This window comes from Myotis myotis, unplaced genomic scaffold (genome assembly GCF_014108235.1).
Source record: "Myotis myotis isolate mMyoMyo1 unplaced genomic scaffold, mMyoMyo1.p scaffold_m19_p_2, whole genome shotgun sequence".
NCBI classification, from domain to species: domain Eukaryota; kingdom Metazoa; phylum Chordata; class Mammalia; order Chiroptera; family Vespertilionidae; genus Myotis; species Myotis myotis.
The window spans coordinates 11,519,047-11,541,557 of NW_023416324.1; the positions used below are offsets into that span (position 1 = coordinate 11,519,047).

The 22,511-nt window shown below is 52.4% G+C and overlaps 1 protein-coding gene across 7 annotated transcripts in view; it reads right to left on the bottom strand.

Annotated features, from left to right (window-relative positions):
• Positions 1–22,511, bottom strand: part of ECE1 (endothelin converting enzyme 1) — a 99,914-nt gene that overhangs the window by 40,867 nt on the left and 36,536 nt on the right. For 4 of the 7 annotated variants that reach the window (XM_036347315.1, XM_036347311.1, XM_036347314.1 and 1 more), the window contains exons 2-3: positions 12,389–12,475; positions 3,761–3,902 (exon numbers count right to left, since the gene is read on the bottom strand). In XM_036347315.1, the coding sequence (XP_036203208.1) occupies positions 3,761–3,902; positions 12,389–12,475 (229 nt within the window). Of the gene's footprint in view, positions 1–3,760; positions 3,903–12,388; positions 12,476–12,706; positions 12,776–17,727; positions 17,760–22,511 lie in introns of those variants that run through there. The other 3 variants (XM_036347316.1, XM_036347313.1, XM_036347317.1) reach the window with 3 other exon arrangements.

Sequence of the window (22,511 nt, forward strand, 5' to 3'; positions counted from 1 at the left end):
TCCCAGGCTCCCAGGCCAATCTTTAGAGAGTAGAAAAGAACACACCGGCTGGCCGGGGCAGAGCTCACCTCACTAGGAAACAGAATGCCAGCCGGGGTTGAGGGGCCGGTAGGCAATTAACATCTGATGAAAACGCAAAGGCCTTCGGGTTGAGCAAGGGCTCGGAGGAGATGCACATCATCACAAAAATCAGGGAGACTTTATTTTGAGGTAATGACTTGTGTTGAGATGCCTATACAACAATTAAAAATCATTGAGCCACTAGGCATGAAAACAGAGGAGAAAACGGTAGGGATCGCTCTAGATTGATCATCTTAAGCAAAGTTGCATGCCCCACTCCCCACCAGGGAAGGCGCCGGAATCTTTACAGGAGGTGGAGGTGGGCAAGAGAATTTCCGTGTAGTTTGAAAAAGCCTATTCACTATTATGATATAACTTCATATTTGGAAAAGGAAAATAATACTTATTGTTTTTGTACAACAAACTACAGGAAGTAAAGCCTGACAAAATCTTGGCTGCTGGGAATACCCGGAAGACAGCATGAGAGGGTGATCCTCAGAGAGCAAGATCCACCAGTGTGTGTGTGTGTGTGTGTGAGTGTGTGTGTGTGAGAGTATGTGTGTGAGTGTGTGAGAGTGTGTGTGTGTGAGTGTGTGAGAGTGTGTGTGAGTGTGTGTGAGTGTGTGTGTGTGTGTGTGAGTGTGTGTGTGTGTGTGAGAGTGTGTGTGAGAGTGTGTGTGAGTGTGTGAGAGTGTGTGTGAGTGTGTGAGAGTGTGTGTGAGTGTGTGTGTGTGTGTGTGTGTGTGTGAGAGTGTGTGTGTGAGTATGTGTGAGTGTGTGAGAGTGTGTGTGTGTGAGTGTGTGAGAGTGTGTGTGAGTGTGTGTGAGTGTGTGTGTGTGTGTGTGTGTGAGGGGGGGGGGGAGATTTGTAGGACTTGGGTTTAAAACGAAGTAAGAAAACAGCACCCGGGAATAGCCTGAGTTAATCACTAAGCACTTTAAGCACCTACTCCACTAGGCACAGGGCAAGGTCCCTCGGTGGTGCTTAAGCAATAAGCTTTGATTATTTAACCATTTGATGGTTTGTAGGTCCTTTACCAACCATTCCTAACCCAGAAGGTACTTAATGCACATTTGATTAATTAGTTTCCAGCCTCCCTCCCTACCTCATCTAATGTCAAGGTCAATACTCAAGGCTCCATCTCCTTGGGGAAACCTTCCCAGACCCTCATCCCTCTCTGGCTGCCTGGGTGCTGAGATCTGACCACGGACTAAGGGGTGTCCTGGCCATCTCCCTGTCTACCTCCCCCATTGGAATGTGAGCGGGAGGGTAGGGCAGCATCTTATGTGCTTTTATACTTCCTTTGCTCAGCATTGTATATGGCACCTACCACTGTCCAATACATGCTTGTCGAATGAATGAATGAATGAATGAATGAATGAGCAAGCTTTGTCCAGCACTTGGTCACCACTTGTGGAGGCAGAAAATATTTCTCCCCTTTAGGACGGGCATGATCACTCAAGAAAGCAGGGACAGGTCCCGGGCACTTGTCCGGACAGTGCCTGGCCTCCACACTGAGTTTGTTTTGCTGAAGCTGTTTGAAAAGCACCTGCACGTTTCTAGAAGGGAGGGTGCAGCAGGAAGGGGAATAAATATGTACTTAAGAGCCCAGACATAACGTATAGGTGGGCCTTTCGGAACCCTCAGAGCATTTGCTTTGTCTGGCCTTCTGTTTGCTCAGATGTGGCCCGTGCCAGCACCTGCTGCTGGGTAATGAGGTAACTGTCAATATCCGGGGTGGCCACTGCTTTCCCAGGCCCGGGCAGCTAATGAAAACACATGGGTTGGCTCAGGGATCACCTGATCCTGACCCAGCTCCACCCAGAGTTCCTTTCACCCAGGTCCAGGCTGGGAAAACCCTTCTACGTCCCTGAGAAGGCTGAGATCGAGGCAGAAACAGGATTCCTTCCCGTGGGCCCCTCTGTGGCCCCATCACAAGGAGCCACCCTTTGGGGGTCCCTTCTGGTTTCTGGTGGAGAAACATCCTGGGAACTCCTGGGCCAGTCTCAGGGCGACACTGGCTGCTGGAGCCTCGCCTGCTCCCCAGGCACAGGGCCAGGAGCTGGGCAGAGGAGGGTGGGCAGAGTTCACACCACCCGGCAGAATGTTCTGAATGGAAACTGATATTTAGGCAAGATAGTGCCTCGGGCAAGATGGCGCCTACAGGACAAGAGTGATTGGTAGAGAAAGGCTTTCCCAGCTTTTCCTCCTTCTTGCTCGTTGTATCCTTTATTTATTCAATTTGCAAATGGCTTGCACACCTACGGCAGTGCAGGGATTATGCTGAGTGCATATGCTTAAGAGCGTGGAAATCTTGAATTAATTAATCAAATGTGGATTAGCACCTGGCGGATGAATGAATGAATGAATGAATGAATGAATGAACAGATGCTTGATACAGGAGGGATTAGGGGAGACTCAGATAAGACCTGCCCTCTCTCCAGGCCCCCAAACTTTTTCCTGCTCCCAGTCCAGCAGGGCCACCCAGGAGGGCCAGCAACTTCCCAGTGGACAAGGCTCAGTGAAGCCTGGGTGGCAGTTCCCAGATCCTGTGAAGGTTCACAATCTCTCCGATGGGATGAGTGACCAGGTGACCAAGTTTGTGGAGTTGGGCCCTCCGGTCAACCGAGGCTGTTCAACGAGGTGGACAATCTGCCACCGGAAGGCTCGGCGCTGGGGCACAGGGAGCGAGAGGCTTTGAAATCAGCTGGACTCCCCACCCTCGTTTTTCACTTGGATCTGCCCTTTCCAGCTCCATAAATGCCTACTGAACACCGAGTCTGTGTGAGGCACTTGGCTAGATACTCTCGGCCACACACAGAGAACCAGCCTCAGGCCCCGGGCAGCAGGATGGGAAAGGCCCCGATCATATCGCTACGCAAGATAGAACCGAGAAATGCGATTACAGAGGTACACACAGGTCAGCTGGGTCACGGGAGGACAGCTTTTCTGGGAGTCCTCACACTGATGCACCCAGATTACAAAGGGAGGCAGAGCCTGGGCTCTGGGGCCCCAGGGCCTGTGGTTGAATTCCACTTCCCCCGTCCCTCCTGTAGTAACCTCGGGCAAGTCGCTTAGTCTCCCTGCCTCAGCTTCCTCACACGGAAAATGGGGCCAAAAGCAGCCACACCTCATCGGGTTGCTGTCAGGAGGAAATGAGACTACGTTTGTAGAGATGATGTGCGGTACTTGGTCCATGAAAAGTATTAAGTAAACGGAAGTCATTATGGCTGTTTTGTTGGAACCAAGGATGGTGGACAGTGCCAGCCTGTGTGAATCACCAGGCCACACATCCTAACGGCAACAGCACCCACCGCTAAGGTTAAGGAGTCCTGGTAGGCACCAGGTACGCGTACACGTTATCTCTGACCCTCAAAGCCACCCCCAAACTGGGCACCATTTCCCCTACTAAAGTAGAGAAGACACAAACTCTAGGAGATTAAGTGACTTGTCCAAGGTGATCATACAGCTGTAAATCCTGCTGGGCCAGGATTTAGACTCATGACCTTCTGACACCAAAACCTTCACACCACCCATACCACCACCTTCCAGGTCCTAGGTCATCTCAGTAACCAGAGTCCGCCGGACTTGGCTCTCTCTGGGGCCTTGGAGGCCAGTCCCAGGGGAGCCCCTTGCCCAAGTGGACAGAGCTGAGGGGAGGAATGAGTCAAGCCCACAATGAAACACAGAGGCACCTACTTGTCCGGTACTGGACGCCCAGCACCGCCACACAGGCCACCAGTCCTGCTGCCAGAAGTGCCACCAGCACCACCAGCCGCTTCTCCACCTGGGTCCGCTCGGCCCAGCATCTCTGGCCACTCCGGGGGCTGTGGAAGTTCACCTGCAGGGAAGGAGGCAGGAGGGGTGGGGAGGACATGAGCCCAGGGCCCCCCCTCCCCAAGAGGAAGGGGCTCCGGGGCAGGCCCAGGCCCCGGGGAGACATCGGGGTGGCCCTCCTGCCTCAGGGGTGGTCCGGTTCCCACGGCCTGGGTCCTAATCCAGGAAAGAAACCGCCACCCTGCTCGGCAGCTCAGATTTGCTCCTAAACTTCTGAGAGTCAAGTAGCTCAACCCAGCTGGGCTTGTGTTTTTTTGTGTCACCCGATATGGGCAGGAGGAAAAAAAAACCAGCGCTCCCCTGTTTTTCCAGTAAGGAGCCTGAAAAAGAACAGGATGTTTGGACTTGCAGGCATCCAGTGAGTGTCCAGCTTGGCTCTCCCGAAGCCCCAGCGTCGTTTGGCTGGGACGATACGCCACAAGGAGGGCAGCACCACGGCTCACACTTCCCAGGAGCGTGGGAACCCTTATTTAGCTCATTAACTCCCCACAACCCCACAAGCGCTATCAGTTCTCTTTTCACAAATGAGGATGTGACAGTCCTGAGAGGGAAGACCCTGCTCTCATTACACGGCCGAATGGGCGGCCCTGGAACTGACACCAAGTGTGTTGATTCTGGAGCCACCAGCGGGTCAGAGATTTGAGTTTTGGGACGATGTCAGGAGATGTAATGGAGAAAGAGCTCTCTCCAGGCAGGTCCTCAAAGGGAGGAAAAATGTCCCCCGCCTCACAGTTTAAACAGGAAGGGAGGCACAATGAGAGGAAGTGGAGGGTGTGGCGGGGCCCTTGGGGCTCCCCTCTGTTCAAGGGCCACCATGCAGGAGGGGTCCCCTGGAGGCGGGGCTTGGTTCAGTGACCTTATGGCTGTGTGCCAGCAGCTGAGTGCCAACTCAGGGCCGGGCTGGAACTATTGGAAGGAAGACAGACTCCCTGGTGTTCAGGGGCTCACAGCCCAGAAGAAAGGCAGATAAAGACACAGACTGGGGTGGGCAGGGAAGGCTTCCTGGAGGTGGGGGCTGCCTGGGTGGGGTCTTGAAGGATAAGTAGAAGCTGGTCAGGTGAGTGGGGAAGGGAACTGGGGGGGTGGCAAGGCTGAGATCCTAAGGGGCACTACGCTGGTTTAAAGAATGCAGGCTGGAGTGACATGATTGGATCCGCCCTTTGGAAAGGCCCAGGTGAAGGGAACAAGGCTTGGTGGCAGGGACACCCACAGCCTGCCACGGGGTGGGGAGGCAAAGGAGTCGCCAGGGGAGATGGGGAGACCCAGACTCTGACCTGCAAGTGCCCCACCAACAGGCAGGGCACCCAAGGGCCTCACACTGGCACTGGGGGAATCTAAGGCTGGCCACGTGGGAAAGGAAGGGCACTGAGTGGGCTTGTGGTCATCGGGTTATTTTCTGGCCAGGAAATGACGAGGAATTGCCGCACCAGAGAAAGGGGAACACAAGAACTTCTCGTGAAAGGAAAACTGGTTTCTGAAAAACGAGAAAAGGAACTTGGGGCCCAGTCACATTTTCCACAGAGATCCAGGAGGCTCAGAAATCGAAGCAGATGCATCAGTGGGGGAGGGGTGCCGCCCTCTAGAATCCTTTCAGAACCTTTTTTAAAGGTGAGAGATGATAATTCTGACCATGGTGCTACCAGGAAGTTAACACTGGGCTGGGAGGGCCTGGTGCGCAGACAGAGCCCGGGATGATGCTAACATGTCCGTCCGTGGCACGGGAAGGTTTAGGAAGTGCCTCTGCCCAGGCATCCATTTTCTCGCACAGTTTACCTCGTATTCAAAGGGGTCCCAATGGATACGAAGCAGGTGCTGACACCTATTCTCAGTCGTCCTGCTGTCCTGCCCCCGGGCTTGTGCCACATTCTGCCTCCTATTTGAGGCCTCTCAGTGCCCCACGATCACGGCTTAGCTCATGGGGGGGGGGGGGTGTGCAAAGAGGCGGGGAGCCCTGTGCCTGGTGCGGGCTCTAAAAAGCTGGGGAGCACAGGCATCAGGCTGGGGGAGCAGGAAACCTGCCCTTATGTAGACAGAGCAAGACTGCGGGACAGGTCGGGAATCTGAGGAGGTGCAAGGCGAGGAGAAATGAAAGGAACAGAGGGAAGGAGGAAAGGAAAAAAGAGGACTAAGGCGGCTAATATTTGAGTGCTTTCTGTGTGCCCGGCATTGTGTTAATTACACTGTGTTGCTGGGTGGTGCTATTCTTCCTTCACAACATCCCTAAGAGTAGGTACTAGTATTAGGCTAGAAGAAACACGGGAAGTGGCGAGGGTGGAGGAGAGAGTCGGCGAGAAAGGCCGCCTCTTTCCAGAACCCGCAGCCTCTGCCGAGGGCTGTGCTGCCCCAGGAGCAAAGTCGAGCCTCGCCTCGCTGTTTAATGACAAGCATACAGACAGTGTTCACTGAAAAATTCAATTAGAATTCAGTCAGAATTAAATTAGAAATTCATCGTGCCAGGCAGAAATGGCAAACGGAATTTGAAAATAGAGTTTTTAACTTCTGTAACGGTTTTTGCTTGACTTGCACAGCCTGGCTGAGGGCCTCTTGGTTTCTGGACAAGCCCCAATCCCATCTCTGAGGGCAGAAGGAACCCAGAGGCATCCCCTGGGCAGAAGTCACCTGGAGGCACTGGGCCCCGGGGCTGAGCCCTCTCCAGGAGGGGCTGTCCAATTCCTGGGTGTACATCTGAGCTGCTGGCCAGTCCCTTCTCCTCGCTGAGACCCGGGGTCCTGCCCCGCCTCCCGCAGAGGACCTGGCAAGACAGTTCACAGCCAGGGGAGGATGCGCGTGCTTTCTCAGGCTCCTTTGGGAAAGGAGGGCATGTCAATCACCAGTCTGCGGCGACTGGCAGGGTAGGAGTGTTAGTGGCGGGCAGCCCACTCCACCTGTCGGCCCCGGTGCAGGGCTGATGCTTAGAAGATGGAGCTGAGAATTGCTGTAAATGCTCAGGTCCTTGGTGGGCTTCATATCCCACTTATTGTCGTGTGAGGCAGAGAGAGAATGAGACAGAAAGAAAAGGAGGCCCTCAAAAGAGAGAGGTAAAGAGGGAGACGGAAGGAGAGAGACAGGCAGAGCCAGAGAAACAGAATGGGAGTAAGAGAAACAGCGAGCCATGCAGTCTGGGTTCCCAGGGTTTCCACAGCCAAGGGAACAAAGCCCTAATGAGGGATAAATATTCGGTTACAGAAGTGAGTGCCTGGCTCACCGGGGCTTACAGCAAGAACGAGTTCTGCAGGCAGTTCTGCGGGCAAGGACAGGACACCACTGCCCGGGGCCCAGGAGACAAGCCAGCAGCAGGAGTGGGCAGGCGGGCAAAGCCCGCTTTTCAGACAAAGCAGGGGGTCAGGAGAGACGGCAGTGGCTGAACACCACCAGGCCCCCCAGCGACCTGGGCTTCATGAGCAGAAAAGAGGAGTCGGTCTGGCCCAGGGTTTGGCAGGGAGCCCACCCCCTGCAGCCCAAGAGCTTGGCCACCCCATGAGGGCTGGCAGGGCGGCCAGGCTGCCTGCCTCGGAGTCAGCCTTTCAGAGCAGACAGACCATGACAGCTTGGCCCTGTGTGGCACTCTGCCTCCGTGAGGGTGTTAGGTTGGGGAGGTTTCTTCTAGAAGTTTCCATATGGCAGGCTTCTGGCTGAGGACACTGAGGCCGGTCCGGAGCACAACCGTAAGCCCTCTGGTCCTCCCCATCTCTGAGCCCCACCCAGCCGCCGGCTCCCATGCCTGACTCTTTCAGTGACTGATAACAGCTTAGAGGAGCACCTGTTGCAGGAGACAGACCTTGCATCTTAGACAGAAATCGAAGTCTGGTATCCAGAGAAGCACCCCCAGTTCCCTTTGCTTCCCAGAAGGAATACCAGGATGCCAATGGAGCAAGAGAAAAGGTTGCCCTGGACTTTATCGAGACCCCACGGGCGTCACTGGGCAGCCTCTGGGTCTTAGTCTCCTATCTTTAAAATGAGTACACTGACCCGGCCCACATGGCTCAGTGGTTGAGCATCAACCTAGGAACCAGGAGGTCACGGTTCGATTCCCGGTCAGGGCACAGGCTTGGTTTGCGGGCTCGATCCCCAGTGTGGGGGGTGTGCAGGAGGCAGCCAATCAATGATTCTCTCTCATCATTGATGTTTCTAGATCTCCCTCTCCTTTACTCTCTGAAATAAATAAAAATATTTTTTTAAATGAGTACACTGGAGGAGGTCCCAGGTCTGACCATCTCAGATTCTAGAACTCTAAGGCCAAGAGTGTGAGTCTCCAACAGGTGGACGGAGTTGAAAGAGCCTCCTGATGAGCAGAGAGGTCTCTCAAAGTAGTAAGTGGGACTGTCCCTGAAATCACCCTTGAAAGACAGATCTGTATGTCGCAGAAAAAAAAAAAAAAAAAAAAGTGAAAACCGCCACTAAGAATTAAATATAAAATATATTTAAAAAAGCTTTTCTTTTTTTGTGAAAAAGTGGATTTTTAGAAGCCACTGGATGAGTTTCAAAGGTTTTGGTGAACGGTCAGGGCCAGCTGCTCCCCAGTTGAGGCTGCAGGAGTAACTTTTCTCCTTTTAAGCCACTGACGTGGCATGCGCTGGGGTGTGGGGAGCCCGGGCAGCCAGTCGGAGCAGAGCACAGGCTCCCAAGAGAAAAGCTACTCTATGTAGGGCATCACTGAGACATCACGCCTGGTGAGTTTCGATGATAATCCTGATAACAGCCAAATCCCTTTTCTGCGCACTATATAAAGGCTTTACTTACACTGTCTCGTGTCAACCTTTGCAACAGCTCTGAGAGGTGGACTAATAATATTAACCCCATGTTGCACCAAAAAAAAAAAAGCTGTCTAAGTGAGTTGATTCCAGGTTTGAGAGCCCACGAGAGGCAAGGCTAGGGCTCCGTGTCAGAGCTAGCTGACTGTAAATTCTGCACGCAGGCCACAGTGACTGATTTTGGTGACTTGCAATGAACTTGTGACTAAAATATGAGATGAAGGAAAAGTAAACCCCTTTTAGGTGAGGTACAGGAAGAACTTGGCTCTGGCTAAATTCAACATTTTGTTGGTATATTTTTGTGAATATACCAACATGTCATAGTCAGGGCACATTTTTGCGGGCTCGATCCCCAGTAATGAAGGTATCAAGTTTGGCTGAAAGATGGAAGTTTTCATTTGCTAGTATCAGCATCAGTAACTGGAGTTCGTAGAACCAATGGGCTTCAAAATCTTGAAAAATCAAGTAGCTTATTTTTCTAGCTGCCTGTCAAGAGAGAAAGCTTTGGGAAGGCTGGGTCCATTTTAAAAAGCTTAAACGGGAGGGTACAGTTGTGTTTCTAGCAACCAACTCATAGGAAATTATCCAAAAGGCTAAAAGATGGTCAACAGTAGTTGTGACAGTGTTTGGGCCTATTGTCCAGCTATAGAGATTGACTACATTTTTATATATTGGTGCCATGAGGTACTATGGTTTTTAAAATATATTTTTTATTTTTAGAGATAGAGAAAGGGAGGAGAAAGAGAGAGAAACATCAATGTGAGAGTGAAACATCAATCTGCTGCTTCCTGAAGGCCCCTACTCGGGACTGAGCCCAAAAGCCAGGCATGTGCCCTGACTGGGAATTGAACTGGCAACCTTTTGAGCCACACTGGCCAGGGTGAGAGACTATGTTTTGTAATGGTAGCATGTTTTGGAGGTTTTTAACAACCTCCAAATAGAAAAATGCTTATTAAGTAGCATTACACGAGAAAAGCAGGATGCAACAGTGTGTCCTCAACTATGTTTAAATATACTAGAAGCCCAGTGCACGAAATTCGTGCATGGGAGGGGAGGGTCCCTCAGCCCAGGCTGCACCCTCTCCAATTGGGGACCTCTTGGGGGATGTCTAACTGCCAGTTTAGGCCCAATCCCAGATGGATAGGGCCTAAACCGGCAGTTGGACATCCCTCTTGCAATCCGGGACCGCTGGCTCCTAACTGCTCACCTGCCTGCCTGCCTGATTTCTCCTAACCACTCGCCATGCCTGCCTGATTGCCCCTAACTGCCTCTGCATACCTGCCTGATCTCCCCTAACCCCTCAGCCTGCCATTCTGATCGCCCCTAACCGCCTCTGCCTCAGCCCCCGCCACCGTGGCTTTGTCTGGAAGGAGGACCGGATGACTGGAAGATGTCCAGTCAACCCAATCTAATTAGCATATTACCCTTTTATTAGTATAGATATACATGCAAATATAAATACCTAGAAGTGGTTATCTGCGAGCAGTGGGATTACTGTTTATTTTAAAATCTTTTTTAATACTGGACTCCCCTCTGCCCCCCACAAAGGAGCATGTAAAGTTGGTATACTGGGGAAAAAACCCAATGACTAAAAACATAAAATTAGCCCTTGCCAGTTTGGCTCAGCGAATAGAGCATTGGCCCGCGGACTGAAGGGTCCCAGGTTCGATTCCGGTCAAAGGCATGTACCTTGGTTGCAGGTTCCCCGGCCTGGTTGGGGTGCGTGCAGTAGGAAACCAATCACTGTGTCTCTCGATGTTTCTCTGTCTCTCCCTCTCCCTTCCACTCTCTCTAAAAATCAATGGGAAAAAAACTCCAAAAAACAAAAACCATAAAATTAATAGAAAGCTCTGCTTTGTAAGAGGGGCTGGACAGGCTCTCGACTCTTAGGAGAAAAAGCGCTGGGGATGGGGGCAGTGGTGGAGGCTTAAGGCAAACCAGACTGGGTACCCACAAAATGCCCCAAAGCCTGGGGGCAACTTTTTCAGCTTTTCCTGTATAAGAAGTGGGCAGTGCATGCGGGTTGGTGTAGGGACCCCAATACTGCACTCCAACCCCCATGGTAGCTCTGTGAGCACTGGAATCCCCCTGATCTCGCTCAGACTCAGCTTTATCATGTGTGACATGCCGCAGGGGCCCTTACCCCATCAGTCATAACATCAGCAATCATAGCAGGCCCTGTAATCTGCATTACACCCACTTTCTCTAACGCCCATTTTACAGATGAGGAAGTTGTGGTTTAAAGGGAGTAAGCAACTCCCCCAAGACCTGAGTGGAGTCAGAATTTAAATCTACCCCCCTCCTCCGTCCCACCTTCAGGGACTGAGCTGCCTTCACTGGGCCAGGCAGCCTGGGGGGGGGGGGGGGGTGGTCGTACTCTGTGACCTGAAAAAGGCTAGACCCACGTGGGCTGCTATTGTGACGATAACAACACGGCACATTATTTTGTTGTGAATTCCACATGCTTTTGTGCTGATATATTTAGAACCTTCTGTGGAAGATGAGACTACAAAGATTGCTGATTAGATTCTGTTTTGATTGGTGAAGGAAAAAGTGCCGGCCACAGAAATCTCATTTCCTGCTGGATTTAGCCTTTTTTCGAAGTGTCCGCAGGGAAGAGGTGCTACAGACTGGGTTTGATTTCTCACTCCCAGATTTCTAGCTCTGTGACCTCCGGCAAGTAGGCTTCCCTTTCAGAGCCTCCGTCCCCTCACCTGGAAGTGGGAATAGTAACCCCTACAGCTCATGGGGTGGCCCTGAGGCTAATTGGACAATGTAGGTAAGGGTAGGGTCATGAGTTCGGATCTCCCTGGACCAGTGGCTCTCAACCTTCTGGCCCTTTAAATACAGTTCCTCATGTGGTGACCCCCAACCATAAAATTATTTTCGTTGCTACTTCATAACGGTAATGTTGCTACTGTTATGAATCGTCATGTAAATATCTGATGTGCAGGATGGTCTTAGGCGACCCCTGTGAAAGGGTCGTTCGACCGCCAAAGGGGTCGCCACCCACAGGCTGAGAACCGCTGCCCTGGATCTATGTAACTAGCCTGGGGGAAAGACTCAGTCCCCGCAGGGAAAGAGCACAAAGCAGCCCCGCTCACTGTTGAGCCACAAGGCAGGGGGTGGTGGGCTGTCTGGCTTCTGGTAGGTGAAGACCTTAGTGGGGCAGAGGATGCCCCCTTTCCGCCCCCGCCACCCCGGACTTCAGGTATTTGGGTGGAAAGAGTTAGAATAGAGTAAGCCTACCAGGTAGGGCAACCAACTGCCCAGTGTGCCCAGGACTGAGAGGGGCTTATGCCAACAGTTTTAGCCTCTGCCAGTAACAACAGGCTGTGTGGCCCAGGGCAAGTCCCTCAGGGCCCAGGAACTGCCTCCCTGTGAATGGGAACTGGACCAGTTCAGCCCCAGAGGGTAGGGGGTGTGGGCTTCTACTCTGCCCCCTGGGCTGTGATCCCCCAGTTGGTGGGGAGGATTCTGGAGGATTCGGGGAAGGGCAGAGCTGGCGAGGGGAGGCGGGTGGGGAAGCTCAGCGCCAGGCGCACTTCTGCACCAGGACGGCATCTTCCCCGCGGAGCCAGTCTGCCTGGAGCTTTGGAAGGGCACAGACCCTTCTGGGCTGGCAGGATGGGGGCGGAGGTGCGCGGGAGGGGGAGGGTGGGAGGAAGGGGAGCACCAGTGCGCATGCCCAGCCCCCCCCCCCCCAACGGGGGAGTCGCACAGAGGGCCGGACTCCTACCTGCAGGCCGTTTGGGTACCCGTCGCCCTCGGAGAGTGAGTCCACCAAGTCCTCTTCATCCAGCGTGGCCCGCTTGTAGGTCGACATCTGCAAGGCCAAGTGCAGCACGGACTCCCTCAGCGCCTCCATGGCTCTCACACCCGAATGGGGGAAATGGGGAAGCGCCGGGCGCCGCTGCCACCGCCACCACCACCACCTCCGCCACCGCCTCCGCCGCGCCCCGCCCCAGCCCGGACACCGAGACCAGCCCACCGACCAGCCCGCCGCGGGAGGGGGTCCCGCCTCCCACCACCCTGCGCCTCGGCCACCCGCCCTCACCCCCAGCGCCGACAGCGCGGCCGCCAATGCGCCCCACGGCCACCCGCTCGGCATGCTGCGCCCCGAGACGCCGGGGTCCCCGCCGCTGCCGCCACCGCCGCGCACCCGGCAGGTCCGGGCGGGCTGGGCAGCGGGCGGCCGGCATTGCGCCACCTTCGCAGGCGGAGCCAGGTCAGCGCACAGCGCAGGTTGCCTCCCGGGGGCCCCCAGGAGACCCCAAGGCCCCAGGGGAGACCTCCCTTCCCCCGAGATCAGGGCGCGGCCAACACCTAGCCCCTGGCAGGCGGAAAGGGGCTGGCAGCAGCCTCTCCCCGTGAGAAACCTTAAGTCCCCTCCAATAATCCCAGTGGCGGCTACCAAGAGGCAAGAGTTAGGAAGGTGCCCGCCCCCCGTTTGGCCCCCAACAGTGGGAGGTTCCTCCCACCACTAGCCTTTAGGGGCGGCGGGGGTCCCCCATCTGAGCTGCAAAGATGAGTGGGCAGGAAGAGGTAGAATAAAAAAGACAGGCTCTCCCCTTCCCCCTTCCTCTAGCTCGAGGGTCTTGAAGCCAGAGTTCATGAATGATTTCAGAAAACTCCAGAGAACTCCCCTGACAGAAAGAAAAAAATGCTGAGTGTACATGTGGGTGGCTGGAGGGGACCCAGTGCTTGCCTCCAAGCTCAAAGTGGGACTTCCTCCGAACCCTCAGCTTCAGGTCTCAAAGGAGTCAAAAGCCTCCAGCCCCCCCCCCCCCCAGGCCTCTCACGGGCCCTGTGACCTCCGCTGGAAAAGGGGGCTCTTTCCGATGTGGGGTACTCAAGACTCTGGACACCCATTTTCCCTTGCACCCAAGACCCTAAACCAGGGGTGGGCAACCCCTGGCACGCGCGCCAAACATGGCATGCCAGTAACTTTTGCTGGCACGCGAAACCCTCTCTTATAATCTTCCATTTACAATTTTTTTCTTAATGTCAACTTTTTTATTTTTCAGATAAATTCAGTGTAGGTGCATCTTAGGTAAATAAATAATTTTACATAACATGTATACATTAAAAAATAAATGTATTTTTCATCATCATATACTGTGTTTTTGTCGCTCGAAGGAATTTTATTATTTCTTCAAGGTTCTTCACATACGTACACCTTAAGAGATATCAAGTAGGCGTAACATATTCTCAAAAAATTAGGGTTGGCACGCAGAAGAATTTTGAGTCAGAGATTTTGCTGGTCTTGGCACGCACTCACAAAAAGGTTGCCCACCCCTGCCCTAAACCCTACACTTCAAGTGAGACCTGGACTCCCCTACCTTTTTCCAGCTCCCCAAAAGCACTTCTGTTCATCCCCCTATTTGATGCTTACAGCCCAGATCTGTGTGAAGCCACAGGCTCAGAGAGGGCCCCAGCCACAGTGACAGCTCCTGGTCCACTGCTGCCCTCTCAGGACCCTCTCAGCAGCCACAGCGAGTCTTTAGAAAGGGAATGCGGATCCTGTCACTCCCTTGCTTAAAACTCTGTAGGGACAGCCCCCCATGACCCTGCCCACCCGATCCTCACCTTGGGCTGCTCCCCACCTCACTCCCCTAGACCTGCGGTCTGCAAACTGCGGCTCCCGAGCCACATGCGGCTTTTTGGGCCCTTGAGTGTGGCTCCTCCTAAGCCAGTGATGGCGAACCTTTTGAGCTCGGCGTGTCAGCACTTTGAAAAACCCTAACTTAACTCTGGTGCCGTGTCACATATAGAAATTTCTTGATATTTGCAACCATAGTAAAACAAAGACTTATATTTTTGATATTTATGTTATATATTTAAATGCCATTTAACAAAGAAAAATCAACCAAAAAAATGAGTTCGCACGTCACCTCTGACACACGTGTCATAGGTTCGCCATCACTGGCCTAGACCCTGTGTGGCCCTCACTCGGTTGTTCAGATTCCCCAAGTTCCTCCTCCCCTCCACCCAGACATTTATTGATTTAATATGTTTTTATAGATTTTTGTATAGAGGAAGGGAGAGGGAGAGAAGCAGCGATGTGACAAACACCTATCGGCTGCCTCCTGCATGCCCCCTGCTGAGGATGGAACCTGAGACCTGCTGGTGCATGGGGCCACGCCCAACCAACTGAACCACACTGACCAGGGCCAGACCTTTATTATTATTATTGTTGTTTGTTTGTTTTTAAAGATTTTTTTAGCTCTAGCTGGTTTGGCTCAGTGGATAGAGCGTGAGCCCCCTAATTGAAGAGTCCTGGGTTAGATTCCAGTCAAGGGCATACACCTTGGTTGAAGGCTTGACCCTGGTCAGGGCGCATGGAATAGGCAACCAATTGATGTGTCTCTCACATCCATGTTTCTCTCTCTCTGTCCTTCCCCCGCCCTCCACTCTCTCTCTCTAAAAACAAACAAAAATCAATGGATAAATATCCTCAGGTGAGGATTAAAATAATAAAATAAAAAAATTTTTTAAAGATTTTTTTATTGATTTTTTTAGGGAGAGAGAAACATTGATGTGAGAACAAAGCATCAATCATCTGCCTCCTGCACACTCCCCATCGGGAATCAAGCCCACAACCTGGGCCTGTGTCCTGACCAGGAATGGAATGGGCATCCTTTCAGTGCACGGGATGGCGCCCAACCAACTGAGCCACACAGGCCAGGGCGACCCAGACCTTTATAGCCCTGTTCCCTCTATCTGGAACATTCTCTTCTCATCTCTACTCCTCCCCTGGTCAGCTCCTGTTTTAGATCTCAACTGAAATGTCATCTCGTGAAATGTCCTGACTGCCCCCTTAAGTAGCCCCTCAAATTCAGTATCACAGCACCCCATTATTTCCCTTTTAGTATTTATTGCAGCCTGCTACTACTACTTTTTTGTTGTTTTTGTTTTTTACATTTATCTCCTGCCCCTTCCCCAGAATTGTGAGCTTCATCTGGGCTGGGGCCTGGGCTGGCAGAGCATCCCATCACCTGGCTGCTGTAGGTGCTCAGTAAGCGGTTAAAGTGAACGATGGAACAAGTGGAGGGGAAATGACAAGTCCTCGGCAGTGCCTATACGTCCTTCTGCATCTAACCCTGCAATGCCCAAGGACAAAGGGCACTTGTGGAAGGGGCACAAGTCCGGCGCAGCCAGAGTACTATGGCAAGAAATTTTTTTTTAATTCTCATCTGAGGATATTTTCCCACTGATTTTTAGAGAGAGTGGAAAAGAGAGGTAAAGACAGGGAGAAATATCGATATGAGAGACGTGAGAGAAACACATGGATTGGTTGCCTACTGCACTAGCCCCAACCAAGGCCCGGGCCGGGGAGGAGCCTGCAACCAAAGTAAGTGCCCTTGACTGGAATCGAACCCGGAACGCTTCGGTCTGCAGGCCGACGCTCTATCTACTGAGCCAAACCAGCTAGGGCTTTATGGCAAGAATTTTAATTCCGGAGCCTTCTGCCTCACTCCCATTGGGTGAAGGAGAGAAAGGGCTCCTGGCTTCTTCACTTCACGCTGGGTTACAGCTGAGCCTTTTCTGAAACTAGGACACTCGGTTACACTACGATACAGGTGTCAAACACGCATGGAAAAGACCCTTAAGAAAGAAGTTCGGTTCACCAAGCAGCTCCCCTTCCTGGCACAGCAGATACTATTTCCTGGACACCTAGGGGTAGGAGGTATTTGCCCGTTCGTGTACCCATCATCTCCTTTAAGCCTCTCACCCTTCCCTCTGAAGCAGGTACAACTGGCCCCTTTCACAGAGCCTAAGACTGAGGCTCAGGGAAGAAACCTGCCCAGGTGCAGTAGAGCAATGGCTCCTCCCGCTTCGTCTCATTTCAGAGGTCACCCTTTCTGGGAAGCTTGCCTGTCCACCCTCCCCTGACCCAGGCGGCCTCTGATCCCTGCTCTGTATTCCCCCCGACACGGCCTCAACCCCATGTTTCCTTCTATGGAAGTACACAGCACTTTAGACTCTAAATGGGAGAATTCTGAAGGCAGGGATTGAATCTCATGGGGGCTGGGGCTGGGGGTGGGGGAGCGAGGCTGGGCTGCCCCTGCCCCGTGCCCCACTGCAGTCTGTCTGCAGACGAGGAGGAAAGCTCACATACCTCCCAAGCAGAATGCAGAGATGGAGAGCTGTTTATTTTTCAACACACAAAAGACGAGGGGCCCTGAAGTGAAACTAAACCCACCGCAGGCGTGGGAAGGGCTTAGAGGGCTCTGGGCTCTGTTAGGTGGGAGCGCCGTAGGCCCCCTGCAGGTGAGTGACATTCCAGCAACAATGGCAGCCCTATCTTTGTACCCGCCCACAGCCAGGGCAGGGCCTGCCAGTCCCGGTCTTGGATCCCCACACCCACCTAGCGCCTCAGCCTCAGCAGGTATCACTTCCATTTTCCAAGAGAAGTGGCAGGGGGTGGAGGGGGAGACCCCACACCTACTAAGTGCAGCTTGACAAACTCTCTCCTCACCCCACAGCACTCTGTGAAGTGGGCACCAGCACCTCCACTTTACCTACGAGAAGACTGAGAGTTAGGGAGGAGATGGGACTTGTCCTCTGCACCCCTCCCCAGGCCCCACCCAAGTCACCTGGCTCGACAGCCAGGGAGCCAGGCGGTGACTCCTTGCACACTGACTTCATGGTTCTGCCACCAGAGAACCCCAGCAGCATAGCTAGTAGATGGCAGCGCTGGGCCTGGAACCCGGGTCCTGACTCCTGGTCCCATGCTCATTGAGGAACGGGACTGAGCACGCAGGGCGGCCAGCGATTTCCCTAATTGCCTCATTTGTAGCTGTGGGTGCCACGCCTGGCCAAGAGCTTGGGGGGAGGGGGGGCACAACCTCTGCTGTGTGGAGCCTGTACCTTGATCTGCTGGTTCCTGTCCCGCCCCACCCCAGAGCCCAGAAGGATAATCTAGCCTGAAGTTCCCGAGAAGGGCTCGGTGAGACCAAGGAGGAGGAACCGCAGCAGCACAGGAGGTGAGGAGAGTCAGATGCGGGTGTGAAACCCCACCCTGTGGAAATCACAGGCCTGGGGTGAACAGAAATGAGAAATATAGATGCTCACGTGGCTCTGACGACAAAGGCCTGACGGCTCTTGTGGTTGGTTTGCCCAAGGCAGGGGATCTTCAGAGAATTCTGGAGCATGTCAGAGGCAGGAAGGAGCAGCTCCTGAGTGAAACTCACAGGCCTGGGACTCCGTGGCCACACCCTCCAGTCTGTTTTCAGGGTGGATTTCTAAGCCTCAGCTCCTAGGGGTACAGCCCTTTGCGGCCAAGGGCCCTGTCGATTCCTGCCTCGCTGGTGCCAGTAATTAGCTGAGATTTGTTAAATCCTTCTATGTCGTCTAGTACAACCACTCACGTTACATGTTAGTTAAATACTTGCATTTGATAGACACAATATGGTAGTACGTAAAAGCTCTAGATCCAAACCTCAGTTCAGATCGCCGCTCTGCCACTTCCCAGCTGTGTGACCTTGGGCCCGTGACTCGGCCTCTCTGTGCCTCAGCTGAATCATGTGTAAAATAGGGATGATAACAGCAGTACCTTCTTCACAGGACTGTTGTGATGCTTAAATGAGTTAATACGTGTTTAGAACAGTACTGGGCACACAGCAAGTGACTACTACGTGTTAGCCGTTATTATTTGTATAATTGTTTCTTATAAAACACAGCTCAGAAACTTTCAATTGACCCCCACCTCCTAAAGAACAAAATCCAAACTCCTTAGCTTGGCATTCAAGGACTCCCCTATCTAGCCCAAACCGACCTCTCTAGGCTCACCCTCCACAGACCCTTCAGGTGTGTGGTCATCACTCTGACCCCAGATCTATCTCTGTGGGTGTTGAGGGCTCAACAGGAGTTCACCGAGGCCTTGATGCTTATCAAGCCCTGTGCTTCCAGCTGAGGCGGGTAGCCCTGCATAGGATACGGTCCCCACCCTCAAGGGATCTGCACCTGATATTCCCCCTCTCAAGACTGTGAGTCCTCCACCCCAACTATTGTTTTCCATCTCTGGCCTACCTCCTCCTCCATGAAGCCCTCCTCTCCTCCCCAGTCTGAAGGAATTATGCCCTGCCTGTTGGTGGGCCCCTGGTATAGTACCTGCATTACATTCAAGCTTTTGTCTAGGCATCTTTATCCTGGAATAGAAAGGATCTGGGGGGTAGGCAACAATCATCTTATTACCCTCTATCCCTGGTGCCCAGCACAGACCTGGTACATAGGTAACTGGTTAATCTGTGTCCCAGCTTGTCACTAGGGCATAGGCATCTGTGACTTCCACAAAGAAATAGAATTTAGTTGCTCGATAACAATCAAATAGGACAACCATGGCTAAGGGGCAAGATAGTAAAAATATGGCCATCACTCCTGAGCGTGACACCTTGTGACATCTATTACATTATCCATTACATTGCTCAGTGTCTTTCACATGTGAAATTTCCATGTGATTAATTTCTTTTTAAATGTGCCACAAAGTTCCTGAGAGAGTAAATTGCTTATTTGCTTTCTGATTACAGGAATCATAGGAATTGGCCCTATCCCTTTTTTCCTTGGCTGCCAGGAAGCTCATAGCCAAATCAGAAACTCACCTATGGGCATTTTCCTGGCCTTTATGTTCAGCTTTTTCTTTACCCTCATTTTCCACTGTATTTTCTCTTATCCTGTTTTCTATTTCTACTACATATCATTTTATGGAATGCATTTTAATTATCACCCATCCTGAACAGAGTGAATTAGAAAACAAAATGTGTTAGGAATACCCCTTCCCTGACTGATTCTTCTGTGAAGGGAGTTTCAAAGTACTTACTCAACACTGGGAGACCAAGGCAGTAAAGACAGACCCAGGTTTGACCCCAGGTTCCCTGGCTCATGTGACCATGTCATTTTCCCTTTCAGGCCTCAGTTCCTCATCTGTAAAAGGGGTTGTTATAAAGAGTAAATGAGCTGAAACACAAGTTTCCTGGTATGTAACATCCCATCCCAAAGTGAACTGGTACCTGACAGACATGCTGAAGCATCCACCTCATACCTGCTTTTCTTTATTTTCCTTCACTACTTTTCCATTTGCTTCTGCCCTTGTCCATATTTTCTGACCTTGGTCTTAGTTCAGCCAACACTTGGCATTCATCTAGCCCTGCTGCTGTACTCAGGGCAAAAATAACAGGCTTCCCAGGCAATCAAGGTGAATGTCAACAGGGAGAAGTCCAATCCAACTCACCAAGAGCAAGTATGCACTTAGGATAAATGTGATGTACACGGTACTTTACCTTCCGCCTAAAAACACATTACCCCAATCTGATCACAAGAAAAACATCACACACATCCCAGCTGAGGCACATTCTACAAAATAGCTGCCTGGCACTTCGCAGAACTGTCAAGGTCATCAAAAACAAGGCAAGTCTGAGGACTGTTGCAGCCAAGAGGAGCTTAAGGAGACATGCTGGCTGAGTGTGATGGGGTGTCCTGGATGGGATTTTTGAACAGAAGGAGTATAGTAGGTAAAATCTAAAGCAATCTGAATAATGATAGACTTCGGTTCGCAATCATGTATCAATATCAGTTCATTAATTGTGAGAAATGTACCATAAATACAGGGTGGGGCAAAAGTAGGTTTACAATTGGTGAGTACGTGAAACACAGTTTATTCTTGTATTATTATTTATTAATTCTTACATTATTTTCCCCACAAACAACTATGAACCTACTTTTGCCCCGCCCTGTGTAAGATGTTAGTAACGGGAAACTGGGTGTGCGGTGTAAGGGAAATCGCTGCACTACCTTTCCAACGATGCTAAAAACCTAAAACTGTTCTGAAATAAAATGTTTATTACAACAAAACAAAACTGGCTGCCCCCTAAAACAGAAAACAGAGTCGTCAACCCCAACACAAGCCCAGCACTGCCTATTTCTCAAGGCTCTTTTATACACTTATCTTATTTGTGTCTCACAATTACCCTGTGAAATAAGCCCTGGGATCCCCATTTTACAGATGCAGAGACTGAGGCCAGAGAAAGGAGGCAGCGTGCCAGCTGGCGGCAGAGCGGGGTTCAACCCCAGATCTTCCTGACCCTCTCAGGGCCCTGCCTCTTTTCTCGTGCCACCTGAGAACCTGGCTCTCTAGCCAGACCTCCTTTGGAGACGACAGGCTGCTGCAGTGGAGATGTGGGGAACTGGGAGGGTATGACAGAGGGTGGGGGAGGGAGACTCCACTTTGTGCCACCACGGGGTCGGATGGAGCTGGAGGCCTGAGCATGGAAGGGGGAAGGTGGGCAGAAGTTATGGAGAGGGATGGCCTAAAGGTGAGACTGGAAGGCCAAGAGCACGGAGCGTACGTGGGAGGTCAAGGTTGCTAACTGCCTCATGGGGGAAGGTGGCAGCCCTGCCAGCCAATGAGTCAGTCACTCTGGTCTGGACCAGAGTCCCAGGCTGGGCTCCCCCTAATGTGTGGGCAGTGAGAGACTCGCCCACACACGCAGGGAACTGGAAAACACTCAGCCACTTGGCCAGGTGCTGACTCACCTGCCTGGGGGGCCCCCGGAAGGCACTGAGAGCCTTACCTAGTGCTGCCAACTGACAGCCTCAGGGCCCGCGGAGGCCATCCCACACCCACAGCTGGCCAGCAAGTCTGCCTTTGTCCCTGACACGGCCACTCATCACACCGATGACCGCCCAGCCCCGTGCACGGCTGCTACCATGCCTCTCTCCATCCCACCCGCCTGACAGCCTCCATCTGTCATCTCTGCCCTTCGGTCCAGGCCCACGGACTCTGTCTCCTCCCCCCGAAGCCTTCCCTGTAGCCCTGGACCCCCCCACTTGATCTCCAATTATCATCCCCGCTGCTTCCCCCCTGCCCTCCAATCACTCTCCAGTCCCTCACCTCCCAGTTGGCTGCAAGCAGAACCTTCTAAATTGCCTGATATGATCCTGTCAGTCTCCTTCACACACTGGCTCCCTGGAACTGGCAGAAGAAAGCATGCTTCCTGGCCTGGCTCCCAACCCCCTCCTCCCACCCCCAGGATCTGGCTCCTGGCTCCTCTCCAGTCGCTCTCTCACCACTTCTCCCTCACATGTTCGAACCTCAGTAAAATATGAGTGTGCTTCCTGCTTCCAGGCCTTTGCGCATCTACTGCCCTCTGCCTGTGAGGCCTTTCTTCTCATCCTTCCCCTGGCTAATTCTTCAGCTCAGATGCCTCTTCCTCCAGGCAGCCTTCTCAGACTTCACTGTGACCCGTCCTGCTAGCTCCCCAGCGGCAACCTGCGTGGCCTCCTAGCAACTCATCCCAACAGACCGCAGCCCAGTGCAACTGTGTGACCTGCAGAAAGGCATCCCACTTCCTTTCTGGGCTTTGGTTTTCTTGTTTATCAAATGAAGATGATAATGGTACCTACTCCTTGGGGTCTGTATATACATTAAATAAAAGACACATAAAGTCCTCAGCCCGGTGCCTCACAGAGAAGCAGCACTGAGTAAATGTGAGCGTGTGTGGTGGTGGGTTCAGGAAGGGCTGGCTCTCCCGGACACACTGAGCATGAAGGAAGACGGGAAGGGAAGGAAAAACTAGGAGGACCTAAGACATGCCAGGTGCTGGACCTGGTACCTGCTGACACATATCATCGCCTTGACTCTTCCCTGTTGCATACTGTGAAACAATTGCAATTTCGGGCGGGTTAGTAACTTGCCCAAGTCATAGATCTGGTAAATAATAAAGCCTGTATCTATCCCCAAAGAGTGTGGTTTTGCCATTACAACAAATTAAATGGCAGCCCCAACGCACTCCATCCTTACCACCCGAGGCATCACCTCCAGGCCAGGTTAAAGGGGCTGAGTTGTCCGCTCTGATCTCCGA